Source organism: Marmota flaviventris, chromosome X, assembly GCF_047511675.1.
Source record: "Marmota flaviventris isolate mMarFla1 chromosome X, mMarFla1.hap1, whole genome shotgun sequence".
In the NCBI taxonomy this organism is placed as follows: Eukaryota; Metazoa; Chordata; class Mammalia; order Rodentia; family Sciuridae; genus Marmota; species Marmota flaviventris.
In genome coordinates, this window is record NC_092518.1 from 66,785,453 (window position 1) to 66,800,957 (window position 15,505).

A 15,505-nucleotide genomic window follows, 5' to 3' on the forward strand; every position below is an offset into this window, starting at 1 on the left:
ATTCAGTGTCTAGGCTTAAAGACTCTTGAAAAATTTCCATCAAGAAAATAATAAAAATTAAGCTTGCACATAAAAAAACCAAAACTAATTCTATTATGAGAAGAAGATGTTTATGATTTTTATTTTTTAAAATCTTATTTGGATTCTACGTCTTCCCCTGTGAATGATCTAGAGTTTGTGCCATGCTGTGACTTTTGCAAAAAGGGATTTTAATAAGCTAATTAAATGTGTTTTAACAGTGTGAAATGCTTCATTTTTATCTAGGTCAGTGATATTTAAATTGTGGCCCATGAACATCTGCTGGTCTGTAAACTGTTGGTTACTATAGAAATTGATAATTTTTACAATGTCCAATATTCTGCTAAACACAATAATCAATAGGGACTTGTATTTTGTATGTCTCATTTTTATTCCACTTTTTTTCTAGTAATTCTTATTTTTATTAACAGAAACTGACCTTTCATTTCAGATAATTTGAGTCCCTTATCTACACCAAAATGAGCTTTGTAAATAGTCATTTAGCACCTTAATATGGGCAGTTTTTTAGAATATATGAGGCACCATATCAGAAGCTGGTCATATAGAAATGAATAAGGTGGAGACCTGTATGAATGCAGTGGAGAAGAATGGGTGGTAGGTGGTAAATTATAGTGTGGTTGTTAAATCATTAAGTTATGTAGTCAGACTGATGTAAGTGAAAATCCCTGCTCTTATTCTTATTCAAACTTTAGGTAAGTTACTTAATCTCTCTGATTTGTAAAATGGGCTTAAATAAATGCCTAACTGATGCAGTTGCTCTAAAGATTGAAAGTTAATGTCCATAAAGTGACATGAATCCTGCCTACTATACGGGATGAATATTAGTGAATGTTTTTTGGGGAATGAGAATGAGAAGCATCCATATGAACAACTATGAAACAGGACAGATATTATAAAAGTCATATTATAATTGCAAATGAATTCTGAGTGATGCAGACTTCACAAACATTTAAGGTGGTTGAAGAATGAGTTGAGCAACTAGAATGGTAGAAAGAGACTACTTAAAGTAGAAATGCTTGATTTTATGAAACTATTTTCAAGGTTATAATTTCCTAAAGGAACTCAGTAAATTATGAGTAGTTACTATTTACAAAAATACTTTTCATAAAAACTGCCACTCAAAAAGAATTTGTAATTGTTATAATTCTTATTGGCCTTAGGTGGTTAGCTCTTCAGTTTTCTTGAAATATATTGCTAAAATGCCATAGGGAAGAAAAGTTCAATAAAAAATTAATGAAAACCTTGTGTGGTGACATATACCTATAATCCCAGGGGCTCAGGTGGCTGATAGGCAAAAGGATTCCAAGTTTGAGGCCAGCTTCATCAACTTAGTGAGGTCCTTAGATACTTAATGAGCCACAGTCTCAAAATAAAAGACAAGTAAAAAGGGCCAGGGATGTTGCTCAGTGGTTAAGCATTACTTGGTTCAATCCCCCCAACTTAAATAAATAAATAAATAAATAAAATATTTAAGTAATTCTTCAACTTTCTCAGACTGAGATAAAAAGGATTGTGGAAGTCTTTTAAAAGTGAATTTGTTAGATTAAACACATACATCTTTAAGGTTAGAGCCAATTATTCAAGTGTAATCAAAGGGAAAATATTTAATAGTCATCTTTACTTCCAAATTGATCTTCAATTTGTGTGATACAAAAAGACAAAATAATATGTCTAGAGGAGATGAAGTTGGTTGATGATGCAAAACCATTTGATGTTTTGCTCCAGTCTAGTTTTTCATTTAATAAAACCAAAGGCAAAACTTCCACATCCAACACTAAAAATCCTCTAGTTGAAAGGATGTATAGCTTAGTTTGGCATGACTTATTAGCTATGTTTTGGGTTCAAAAGGTTTTCTGTTTGGAAGTACAATCACCATTCATAATATTGACATTTTCACATTCTAAATAATAGACTTTGGAATGTATCTCATTAATAAATGTAAAATTTTAAGACTTCTCATATCTAATTCATTAGAAAACTGAAGTGTGGCTGAGGACCATGGATTGTTTTGTGTTATAAATAAATTATAATTAGTAGTTGTCTTTGTAGTCAACTGATTTGACTATAATTTATGCACCGTTATGCATGTAAGTATGTATTCTTGAGATCAAGTCCCATAAACAATAACTGGATAAGTCTGGAGATGTTAGAGTTAGGAGAGTTGAAGAATATTTTCCTATAAATGAAACAACAATTGCACAAAAATTTGTGTTTATGTTTTATGTTTGAAAAAATAGAACATTACACATTATATTTATTATAAATGTGATGAACTTTTTTTTTTAAACTAAGAGCAAAATGTAGGAATTGTAGTATTAGGGTAGTGGTTAAGACCATAGGACTTGAAACTAAACAGATTTTTAAGTCCCATATTTACTATTTATTAGCTATGTGCCCTTGTCGTGAATATCAAATGAGATATAAAGAACTCTTCAAAATATCTAACCCTTTATGATAGCTCAATGTGTACATTATTATTTTCTCTTTCCTTTTCACCTATAATAATATGTGATACTTGTATTCTCTTCAATGTAATGAACAGATATCTTACTCTTTTCTGTCTCCCAGATTTTCTCTTTATTCTAGACTTTCAATATGCTAAGTCTATCTATAGTGCTGAGAAATACATATGGGTTGTACTAAGTAACTGAAAAGAATTTTCATTTTTTAAATATGTTACTTACACATGCTCATTTTAAAATATTCAGAAAATTCAGATTTTAAAACAAATTATTTATGTTCAAACACAGACAGATAAAATTATAAGTAATATTTTGTTGAAGATCTTTTCAGGAATTTTTCTATATATTTATGTAGCATAAAAGAAGCTTGGTGAAAAATCCATTACAAAACAGAAGAGAAGGCTTATCAATTTCAGAGCAGCACATGGCACTGTTCACTTTTTTGGTGCTCTTTTTTTTTTTTTTTTAGAATTGGTGCATTATAATTATGAACAATAGTGAGATTCGTTGTTATGTATTCATACATACACACAATAGTATGGAAAGGCTTCTAGTACCTTGCCAGGGTGTCTTTTTTCCTGCCCAGGAGGTTATAAGCCACTGGAGAAAATAAGTCAGAAATAATTAGTGAAGAACAAAAGACAAAGAATCAAAATTATAGTTTTAAAGTAGAGCGCCTGATAGATCCAGCCCACACAGGAGCTGGAGCTGGAAAATTAAAATATGGCTCCTGTGGTTTATTTTAGGGGGTACATCAAAAGCAAGAATATGGTTTCAGGGGTGGAATTTTGCTTTGTGATGTCTCATAGTCAGCAGGTTGATATGCATCTTGGCAGGTCACACCCATCTTTGAGAGGCTGTGTGGTTGCAGCAGATCATCCTATCTCCAGTGCTCTGTGGGACCAGGCAGAGCTTGAATAGGGCTCACAATGTGTCTGGGAAATTTCAACTGGAAATTTCCAGACACCAGATTCTCCTATTCACTAGGCTGTGATGCCAATGTAGACCACAAATAGCCCAGGGATGGCTCTTGACACAATAGGGTAATATAAGTTGGTCACTTGCATCCCCCAGTACCTCTCCTTTCCTTTCCCTCCTCTTTTCCCTTTCTTAAGGCAATGGGACCATGAATATATTTGCATAAAGTACTGCATCACAGTGACCTTTCTCCAGTTGAGTGGCTTGTCTATGCAAAGACTGATAAGAGTCTCCTGAGCTCCTGAGACAGGTGGCTTTAATTTTTCTCTTCACACTGAAAAACACTTGGTTCATTATAACTTTTTTTACTAGGCAAATTTTATTTTTGGTTGGTACTTTTATTTTTTAACTGGTGAATTGAATTGCTTATGAATTATCTATGGTTTATAAGCAATAATATATATATATTATGATTTATAAGCAATAATATATATATCCAAAAGACTTTTTATCCATAGATTAAAATTTTATTAATATAGAAGCACAGGAATTCCCAGTTCCTTCTTTTTCTTAAACTTGTGCAATGATTTATATGTAAATAATCAATTACTGCATTTATCTTTAATGTGTTGGCATACTGAATATACATTCAGACCATTGTCTGATTTTAGTTGTGTACTGATAATAATCTGGTGCTTTTCCAGGCTATTCCCTTTACATTTCTTATTACTCTTCTTCAAAAACTAATAGCAGAAGTGCAAAATTAGTACAACCTAATAGTTGAAAGGAAACTTGTGGAATCATTCAACACAACCCCCTCATTTTTTCATATGAGGAAATGGATGCCCGGAAAGATGTGTAAATGATCACATAATTTATTTTTTTCCATGCAGGAGCATAATAAAGTAATTTCAACACATAAGAAAGTCTTTCACTTTTAAAGAGTCTGAGAGTAGAGCAATCCATTATAAAGCCATCTTTTTTAAATTTAGTTGTTGCAAAAATCATGTAATAAAATGTACCATCTAAGCCATTTTAAACATACAGTTCAGTAGTGCTAAGTATATTCACATTCAGCCATCCTTTCCTTTTTAAATCATCTTTTTGAGTCTAAAAGCCTATGCTGTTTTAATAAAAGTCTCAGTTTTTTTTGTACTCATGGAATGACAGCTCTAAGATGTAAAGCAGTAAAGAATGGATGAGAGTTGTTAAATTTGTGCCTTATGAAAATAGGGAATCCTAGCAAATGCTATGTAAAATTATACTTAAAAGGTAAAAGAGAAACTGTTGTAGGAATTATAGAAGATTTGTTAAATAAGGTCATTATCTCTTTTATTTTTCATATACTAAAGAGATAAAATATTTGCACAGTCCATGTGAATTAATATTTTGTTTAATAAATTTTGCACATTTCCCATGCAAGAGTTAATTTCTGTTTTTTAAAATAAATTTTAACATCATTATGAAACTATCATTCATAAATATTCCTTAACTTTCCATTATAGAAACCTAAGAAAAACAAGTATTGATTGGTTATTAATATACAAAGAGGAACCTTTTAGGTATAGTTGTTTTAATTAGTACTTCAAAGAAGCTTTCCAAAGACATACTCTGATTTTCTCACTTAGCTTGTTTTTTTTACTTCTATCATTAGGAATTTATTTGGGCCATAGTATAAACAGCCAAACTGATTGGGATTAACTGAGATTAGAATGGATTTCAGTCAACCATTTTTTAATATTTATTTTTTAGTTGGACACAATACCTTTATTTTATTTATTTATTTTTTATGTGGTGCTGAGGATCAAACCCAGGGCCTCACATGTGCTAGGCAAGTGCTCTACCCCTGAGCCACAACTCCAGCCCCAATCATTTTTAAATCTTTCCAAAATACACTTTATTTCAAACAGTAAACACATTTTTGAACTTCTACTATATTCTCACTTTTGTAGGAGATAAAAAAAAAATTAAACAAGATCTCCTTTCAAAGGTTTTAAAATTTACCTAATGAGGTAAAAACATGATTACATGGAATTATAGGTTGACAACAAAGAAGGATAGGAAACAATGTCTATAATAACTAAGAACATTTAACTACATTAATGTCTGAACTTGTGAGAGAGTGCATGTGGAGAAGCAGTGGTGGTGGGGGGGGGGCGGCATGGGGAGTACAGTAGTATTAGAAGCCGAATTTGACTTACTCAGGAAAAGGAAAAAGTGGGTAAGTAGAAAAGGTAAAGGGGATGGTTCCCTCAACATTGAAAATCTAGAGGCTGTAGACTTTTCTTCCTGTTCCTCTTGCTTTTCATAACAACTTATTTTAATCTTCAATGTCATTAGATTCTACAGACTTCTAATTCATGTTAGTTACTTTAGGCATTTATGGAAATTTGTGACTAGCTATTTATTTGATCCTCCAGTAAGTGTCTAAGAAACACTTTTATTCTTTAATCCTTTGCACTGGTAAGCACTTTCTTATGAATCTCCAATCCCCAGAGTTGTGAACTCCTGTAGGACAGTAATAATACCTTTCACATTTTTCTTTTTTATTAATTAACTCACTTATTATAGTCAAAATATTTATTGAACATATGTTTTATTTATTTATCATTTCATTTATTATTGGTATTATTTGTCTTATTGTGCCCTACAGGGAAAAATAGACTGGAAGAATATTTTGGGGACTGGTAGAAAAATTATCTTGTTTCTTGATTAAATGGCTACTATCCCAAGTTATAGTTTTTGGTGTTACATAAAAATGTGCAGAAATTCAGCCCCCCCCACCTTTTTAACTATGAAAGCTTATTGATACATTAGCACTATGTAGTAATGATGAAGTAAATAAAAGGTCTAAACTCATGGTCTAATAAATGGTCTAAAAAGAAAACAAATAAATTCCTAGTTTCTTTAAAATCCTAATTATAACACTTAAAAAAATCAAATTTGTTAGAATTTGATTTTTATTTGTGGTGCTGGGGATTGAACCCAGGGCCTTGTGCATGCGAGGCAAGAATTTGATTTTTAAGTGGCTTTAATTTAAAAATAATACTAATCTACTTTTTTTAAAAAAATACTGAAATAAAATTTTCAAATACCATAGTGAATAAAAAAGGAATAAAAAGAAAAAGGGGCAAACAAATGTCTGAATTTGATGAATAGAATTCCCATGTTATAAATGGCAAATGTTGGGTGATAGCAGAGGGGAAAGTAAAGAAATAGGTAGGTACAAGAAACCTTGTAAAGTAGATGAGAATTATTGCCAAATTAGAGCATGGGGAGTATAGTAGTATTAGAAGCCGAATTTGACTTACTCAGGCAGACATCATTTGCTTTGAAGGATAACTTTATGACCATACCTAATAATTACTGGTGATTGACAAGGAGACCTTTTTTGATAGGTGTTTCAAATTATGGGTTCAATTTGTAGCTATTATCCAGAAAGGCGAATAGTTACAAATTGATTTTATATCAATTTACCATTGTAATTCATACAGTTTATTGTGTCAAGGCGAATCATAAGATGTGCAGAATATACAAACTAAAAAATACCAGGAAAATTTTGTGTCTAATATTTACCATATATTTTGTTGTGTTAAGCATTTTGATCTTTCTTCTGGGGTGCTTACAGTAACATATTTTTGTTGGAATGTTATTAAGAACTAAAAAAAAATTATGGTACCAGGTATTGCACCCAGAGTCACTTAACCACGGAGCCACATCCCCAGCCAGGTTTTTTATTTTATTTTATTTTTTGTTTGTTTGAGACAGGGTCTTGATAAATTGCTGAGTGTTGAACTTGCGATCCTCCTGCCTCAGCCTCCCAAGATGCTGAGATTACAGGTGTGTGACACCATGCCAGGCAAGAACTTTTTAAAATTTGAAAAATATGATTATCTATTTAGGGAAAATTTTGTCTATTTCAATGAAATGAAATCATACAACACAAAGACGATAAACTCTGGATTCAATGAAAGCTACGCTCAAATAACTGCTGTGTAAAATACTAGTTGTTCTATACTGGGCCAGTTAATGTTTTTGTGGTTCATGCATTCTTGTGAGGTTATTGTGAAAAATTAATGTAATAATGTATGAAAAGTAATTGGAATATAATTGGCATTCAAATATTAGCAGTTTCAAGTGTTGGTGATGTGATTTTTCTTCATCAGCTGTTGTTTCCCTGGCTAAAGGAAACAATCAAATAATATTTCTGATCTTTGCTTAATAGATTTTTCTTCTTCACCTCTCTTAATCCTTTTTTTTTTTGTGGTAACATTTTTATAAATGAATTAGAAATGACCTAATGGGGAACACAAAACAGTGGATACTTTATTCATATTTAATCTGGCAACTGAAGGTGTGTGCATGTGTGGTATATTTATACTTAGAAAACAGAATAGAAAGTAAAATATAACTAATCTTTGAAACAATCCGCAAACATGCAAATTATATATTGGCTTGATATATGTACTCTTAGGATGATGTCAGGTCACCTTAGATCATAAAGTGATTGAAAACAGGAATCACACCATGGTGGGAGGGGAACCACACAATACACCATATTTCTCAAGAAGTATTAAACTGATGCAATTGGAAATTGCCTAAGAACAAGTGTGAGTATGCAGTCATAGTTCATTTATTATGGCAGTAATATTGTCTTGGTAATATTTTAATTAGTTAACATCTTTAAGACACTCAAAGCTGAAAACAAAGAAATATATTTTACTCAGACATCAGGAAGCATATAGTATTTCAGGAATTTTAGCAGATGATCAATGTTCATCATGCTCCCTGAGGATTTTATTATACCATTTACTCAAACAATCAAAAATTGACCTGAGGGAGAATACATTTTTAGATGCTGAACTGTTTTAATTTTTTCCAGAATAGAAAATGAAAATAAAACCTACATGGTAACAGATAGGAAAACAAGAAATTGAATATAAATATCAAGTCACCAAAAGCTATTTATTAGAAGGTATTGTTTAATAAGGAAAAAGAGGGAAAAAAAGGAAGGGGAGATTTCATCAAAATAGAAGAAAGATCAGTGAGATAGTGGAAGAGGATTGAGGGGGAAGGAGAATTGATGGGAAAAGGAAAGTGCAGTGGGATGAATCTGACCTAACTTTCCTATGTACATATATGAATACACTATAGTGAATCTCACCATCATGCACATTCACAAGAAATTAATTAAAAAACAAGTATGGGTAAATGGCAGAAAGTTCAGTAGAGTAGAGAGAAGGGAACAGGGAGAGGGAGGGAGGGAAGGAAAATGGGATGTACAAGGGACTGAATTAGAGAAATTATATTTTATGTTTTTATAATAGTCAAATTGAATTCTAATGTATAGCTAAAAAAATCAATAAAAAGATTATTTAACAGTGAAAATAATAAGAACATGTATTCTCTTGGCATTGATTAGCATTTGACAATTCATTTAAAACTTTTGGTACCTACCTAATTTTAAGTATTTTTATGATATAGGAATTTTAAAATATGAAAATAGATAAAGTTTCACTGGACAAATAAAAATTGTTGTTCATGAGACAAATTTGTGACAGGAACTCAGTTCTCACCTTCAAAATTTGCACATAGAACTACAACTTAAAATAATTCTGTAACAAATTGAAAGTAGATACTTGGCTATCACATTTTAAAAATACTGTTTAATAATTGATTAAGATTATATACTTTGTAGCTCTGTGGCAGAGTGCTTGCCTAGCATGTGTGCGGCATTGGTTTTGATTCTTAGCAGAGCATAAAAAATAATCATTTAAAAAAACATTTTAAAAAGATTATCTATTAGCTGAGATTAAAATGAAAATAGTCAAATTAAAAATATGTGAAAATTATATTTTGAAACATTGTACATCAAAATGAAATCTTTCAGTTTCTGGAAGGAGCCCCAAAATGATAGAGAATAAAGAAGCAACACTATGTAACAATGGCAGGAGAGAGAGTTCTTTATTATTAAGCTGACTAGAGAGAAGATACAATTTGACAGATAAAATTATATATATATATATATATATATATATATATATATATATATATATATATATTTCCCTATGTACATATATGTTATACACACACACACACACACACACACACACACACACACATATATATATGTAACAATTTGATTTTAAGTATAGGAAATACTTTGAAATAAAGCCTTCAAACATAGATATAATCACCAGAAAGTGTTTCTTTTTGATTTGGTGTGAGGAAAAAGGAAACATCAGAGAAATTTGTTATATTCTTCTCTTCCTTCTGTTGTTTCCAGAGTAGATAGCCACCATTTTTTGGGGGGTGGTACTGGGTTGAACCCATAATGCTTTACCATTGAACTACGTCCCTAGTCCTTTTTTATTTTTATTTTAGCTGAGTTGCTGAGGGTCTGCTTAAGTCCCAGTACTAGCTTTGAATTTGTGCTCATCTTGCCTCAGCCTCCAGGTTCACTGGGATTACAGGCCATCACTCACCACCAATGTTTCTTTAAAAGTAGTAGTGGGAGAATTTATATTGAATTGATGCTGAATTCAGAATTCAATTAATGAAAGGAAATAGAGAAAAGCAAATCAGGTAGGAAATGTAACTTTCAAGAAATTGAAAAGCAAAATATCATGTTGGTTGAATGTGCCATTCTTGAAAAGTATTAAACAGAATTTGTAAAAAAATACCTTGTGTGTGTTTTCAAATATATATCCAGGGGATTAAGTGAATGGGGTCTAGAGGCAGATCTGGAGACAGCTCTGCAGCTTACTGTCTTGAGCAGCTTATTTAATCTCCATATCTCCCTTATTGCTAGCATGGAGATAATAAGTGTTTCATAACAGTGGAAATGAGAGTTTGAGAAAAATACATAAAACAATTAGGATACATACTTATAAAGATTAAGCACTGAAGAAATATTAGTTATAATTTATATAAATAGATATATGTGGGTAAAAATTATAAACTAAGCTTGTTGAATGACATTTTTTAATCATTAATGACCTTAAGCCCATTAGACTCTAAGTGTATTTCATGGGTTTAATTTGAGTGGAGCAATATCAGAGAACTTGCAGTAACTTTAAGGAAAATTGTCAGTAAATTCCTACTGTTATTAAATAAGGGGAGGGGAAGTGTCTTGATTTGTTTCTAGGGATTGAACCAGAGCCTCTCCCCTTTGTGATTGTGGATTTTAGTAGGGCTGAAACTTGAACCCAGTTCTTTGCAGATCTCTGCCTCACCTACTATTTTTGTTTTTATATAGGGTAATCTTCTTTTCATTTCCAGGGTACATTTCAAGGGAAAATTAGTGTAAGATTTAAGAACCTATGGTTCTATGCCCCAGAGTGTCAGATTACAAGATTTAGTTGTTTGTTGACTGGCCCTGTGCAAATCTATAGTTGACCTACAGGTTAGTTAGTGTGATTCCCACATTTCTCCTTTGGCATTATGACCCTTCTGGTTTTTAATGTGAGTCATTTTCTAGGATTTCTGCATTTAGGAAAAAAAAAAGTTTTACTACAGGTGGTAGAATTTCTGTTTTTATTGAAGATTCTGACTTCTGTGCAGATTATTTGAATGACTACCACTTTTCGCCACACCCACAGTAAAGAATTATTTTAAAATAATTTAGTATGGGGAACTAACCGGTTGTTGTTCATTTTGTGTACAATGTTCTCTCTATCCCTGTCCCTTGCTGCTCCTCTCCAAGTTGTTGTCTGAATATCTTTCCCCACAATGATAAAAAATAGAAATAAAAGCTTGTAGGAATGAAACCATTTTGGTGAATGGAAAGGCGTGTTAAAATACTCTTGAGGATGACTGGAAAGGCTTACTAGACAGGAGGATAAAATCATAATTTTGAAAATGTGGTGGATAGAATACAATAGTCAAAACATCCCTGAGTATAAAATATTATTTTTATTAATAACACTGCAGCACTTTAGAATCTATAAGGATCAAGTTTTTATTCTTAGCATTTAGCTCTTAGTGATTTACTGCCAACTAATGATTAGAAACTATCAATGTAATCTTATTTGAGTAGGAGAGATTAGACAATGTCAAAAATGATAAAGCCAGCAACTTGCTCTCAGCACACAAAAGGACATAGAAATTGTCACCTATTTTGAAAGCTAAATATTTGATAGTCTTAGAAATGTTATTGTATAAAACTTGGAAACTGGCATGTTTTCATATTCTGTAACACAGTAAAGTACCTTGAGTAACAGAAATTCTGATTCTTCAATAATGTTTGTATGATTACCTTGCATTATAGTTAAATGCAAGTGCTATTCTCACACATTATTTTTCCTTCTTTAGAATTATCACTTGTGCTATGAGCATGAAACGTTATGTGGAAGCTAACATTTCTCAGAAGTCCCATACTACTATCAAGTATTTTATGAAGATGTGGAGCAGTGTTAGTGACACTCTTATCTTCATCTTCCTTGGTGTTTCTACCATTGGAAATAACCATGAATGGAATTGGCCTTACATTTGTTTCACTGTCTTTTTTTGTCTTATATGGAGAGCATCAGGTACGGTAAATGTTATTTACATAAAACTATGCTGACTAAACTTTGGATTGTGCTAGAAGCATGGAATTAAATATTTAAATATGCTTATTTTCTATAATTCTATAGGCAGACTATTATATATTTTCATTTATGTAGGAAGAATTTAATAGCAATATTAGGAAACAGGCTATGGAAATAGACTACCTCAATTAAAATCCTAGTTTTACCCTCGAGCCTTGTGGCTTTGACAAATTTATAAAATCATTCTAGGCCTTAGCTTCTTCAACTTTAAATTGCAAGTGGTGTTGATACTAACAAATTCTGCCAGCCATTATAAGAATTACATGAGCTAATCCAGTCAAAGAGGTTAGCAAAGAACCAGGTATATTAAAAGCTCTCAGTTTTTTTACTACTATTAGTTTTTTACTACTATTAACAATTAAAACTAATAGTAATTTTTTACTACTATTAACAATTGCTGCAGCTGCAGCAGTGAAGTTGAATATTATTAGTAATAATGATGTTATAATATGTAATAATATAACAAAATACAAATGCTCCAAGAAATACTACTAAGAATTTGTACCCAGTACTACTGCTATTGCTAGGATAAAAGCTGAGCAGTTTTTATGATTCTTTTCTGAGTGTTTACATCTGCCAGCCTCATCCCAAATTACAAAGAAAGGATAAAGTCACCTACAACTTTCGGCACTGTTGTTTTAACTTTTCATTCTTTCATGTACATATGTAGCACGCTGGTATCGTTTCATCAGTATTATTGAAGTACTGGCTATGGCTTGGGGAATGCTGAGTCTATCAGTTAAATATATATTCTTCATCTTTTACTCAAACTCTAGTGGAAGCTGAGTGACATCTAGTGTCCTCCCAAGTCCTACCTGATATATGACTTTACTGTTGGGTGAAACTAAATATTTCTCAGTTCAATTCTTATAGTAAAAAAATACCATTTGTACCAAGGTGAAATATGCATGTATAGTATATTTTTCATTCTAAAAAATCACACCTTCATTGCTAATTAAACTGAGATTTCTCTTTAATCTCATGGTTTACAGTCTTCATGGGAATTCAGTTTATACTTTATCATCTTTTCTTGACATTTATGTCTCCTCCTCCACAAATGAACAAAATCATTGCAGACTTTTTGTTGGAGGCTATGAAACTTACTTTAACAATACTGAGAAGCACATTAGGAAAATTGCTTAGGGTTTCAAGGATGAATAATAAGAGAGGTCAGGGTATGCTTTATTATCCATTAAAATGTGTGTAGGTTAGACATTAACAGTGAAATTATCAGGTGAATGTCATACAGGTTCATAGAAGGCTATTTATGGCTTAGTCTAGCCCACTGGAAAATCTCACTAGAGTTTTAAAATGTTCTTTAAAAAAAACCTACACAACTTTTAAGATAAAATCAGATTTAAAAAATCTACTTTGTGTCCATATGCTATGATAAAAACTCACAGGAAAGAGGATACCAAGGTTAATACCAAGGATAAGTGAGAATGTTTTGTTTTTTTTAAAAAATGTTAACACCTAGCAAAAAAGCTACAACTAGAGAAGAAGGTCAATATTTCTATAGGTTTTTATAAATTGATTTCTGTGAAAATTCAGAAGAAAAAAATAGATCCTGTTTCCAATATTTTCTTATTTCTGAACTATAATATATAGATGATCACTGCATCTAGTATGAGGAAATACATAAATGCTTCTTACAACATAGTCAGTGAGGAATCTGTAATTACATAAGCCTGGCATCAAAATTTGATTTAAGGCTGTGCCTATAAATGAATGGAAGAGGTAAGCTGTAGGCCATATTCTCTTTTCCCTTTGGAAATTAGCTATGTTAAATGTTATTTTTTCAAGTCTCTGAAATTACGCATTAGTAGTTGGTACATCAGAATATTCTTATTCCTTTTGATTTGGGTGCCTATATGAGATCAGTAAAAATCAAAACTAAAACACCAGATTTCTGTCAATTTTGATTAGTTGAAGATAATCAACTAAGTTTACTTAATGTAGTTTGACTCAAAGTGTGCTAGATTACATGTCAACTTGGATAAAATTGTAATTTGGTTCAAAATGATTATAGTGTCACTATATTTGAGTACTGTCAATTTCAATACAGAATAAGAATGTATTATATAGATTTAGACATTTATTGGAATATCTAAATGTTCAAAAATAAGGGAGTGGTTAAAACAAACTACTAGAAAAATAATAATATAAACATAATCATGTGGATTTGGAAAGTTTTATTCTAAAGTATTAGCAATTGTTTTCTTAGAATGGGTGAGATTATGAGTATTATGTTCTTTCTTTGCATATTTTAATTTTTCTCTAAGAGTTCCTTCTGCTTTTGTAGTAACAAAATAGTGAATTAAAAGAGCTAAAAAGAATTCAACAATTTAAAAAAATTTACATTTTTCAAGTCTCTGGACTTTTGAGAGAATTTAGTTATTATTTTCATTATATCTATTCTAATGGCTTGACTATATTTTCATTTCACCATGTAAAAATACTTAAATTTAATTCCAATGTTTTAAATAATAGAAATAGATAAATTTTTTGATCATCCACAAATGGTTGCAAATCAACCCTATGGCACCTTAAATTGCTATACTCAAAGGCAGAGAATCTGAGATTTTTTTTAACGTAAATCAATTTAGTCAGAACTGTCTGTCCAACAACTTATTTCAGCTCAAATTTTCCGTAAGAATCTGTGCTTTCCACTAACAGGGAGTGGGAAGACGGGAGAGATAGAGGAATTCTTGGGGACTGAATTGGATCAAATTGTATCCCATTCTTGTATAATTATGTCGGAATGAACTCCAATACTATGCATTAATGTAACGAATAATTAAAAATTTGCATAAAATAATCCCGATTTTCAGTACTCCTGTCAAGGGATCTTGTATTTTCTTTCTGGTCTTGAAATAAATTATTTGATAAACCTACTTACAGAAAAATGTTCAAGATGTACTGCATATTGAAAGGAGAGGGAAAAGGAGTGAAATATAACTCAAGTATAGTAGTATAATATGATCTGTGGGACAAATGATTCACTTGGGTCTCAAATTGTATTAGTACATGATCTAATACTTCTATCTTCGCCAAGGTTAGATTTTGAGATGATAATGAAATGTGAGTAATTAAAAATTTTAGCTGAGGTTCTCAGAACCCTGGATCCTAGGTAGATGTTAAAAAAAAAAAAAAAAAAAAAAAACCAAAACAACAACAACAACAACAAAAAAAAACACCCTTATTGAAAGCCTTGAACTATATGGAATTATTGCACAGGTCACATTCTTTAGCTTTTAGTTCATAAGCTTGTATCTGATCAGTAGCATTTATAAGACCGAATAGAAATGTTACATTTTGTTTGTGGAGTTTGCTTTTTTTGAAAAATATTTTCTAGTTGTTGATAGACCTTTTATTTTATTTATTTATATGCGGTGCTGAGAATCGAACCCAGTGCCTCACACATGCCAGGCAAGTGCTCTACCACTGAGCCACACAGCCCCAGCCCCTGGAGATTGCTTTTAAAGTGTACCCTAG

General features: G+C 31.5%; 1 protein-coding gene across 1 annotated transcript in view; it reads left to right on the forward strand.

Annotated features, from left to right (window-relative positions):
• The window catches only part of LOC114091157 (sodium/hydrogen exchanger 2-like), a 90,370-nt gene that overhangs the window by 9,313 nt on the left and 65,552 nt on the right, over positions 1-15,505 (forward strand). The window contains exon 4 of the mRNA XM_027933543.2: positions 11,733-11,950. Within this exon, the coding sequence (XP_027789344.2) occupies positions 11,733-11,950 (218 nt within the window). The remainder of the gene's footprint in view (positions 1-11,732; positions 11,951-15,505) is intronic.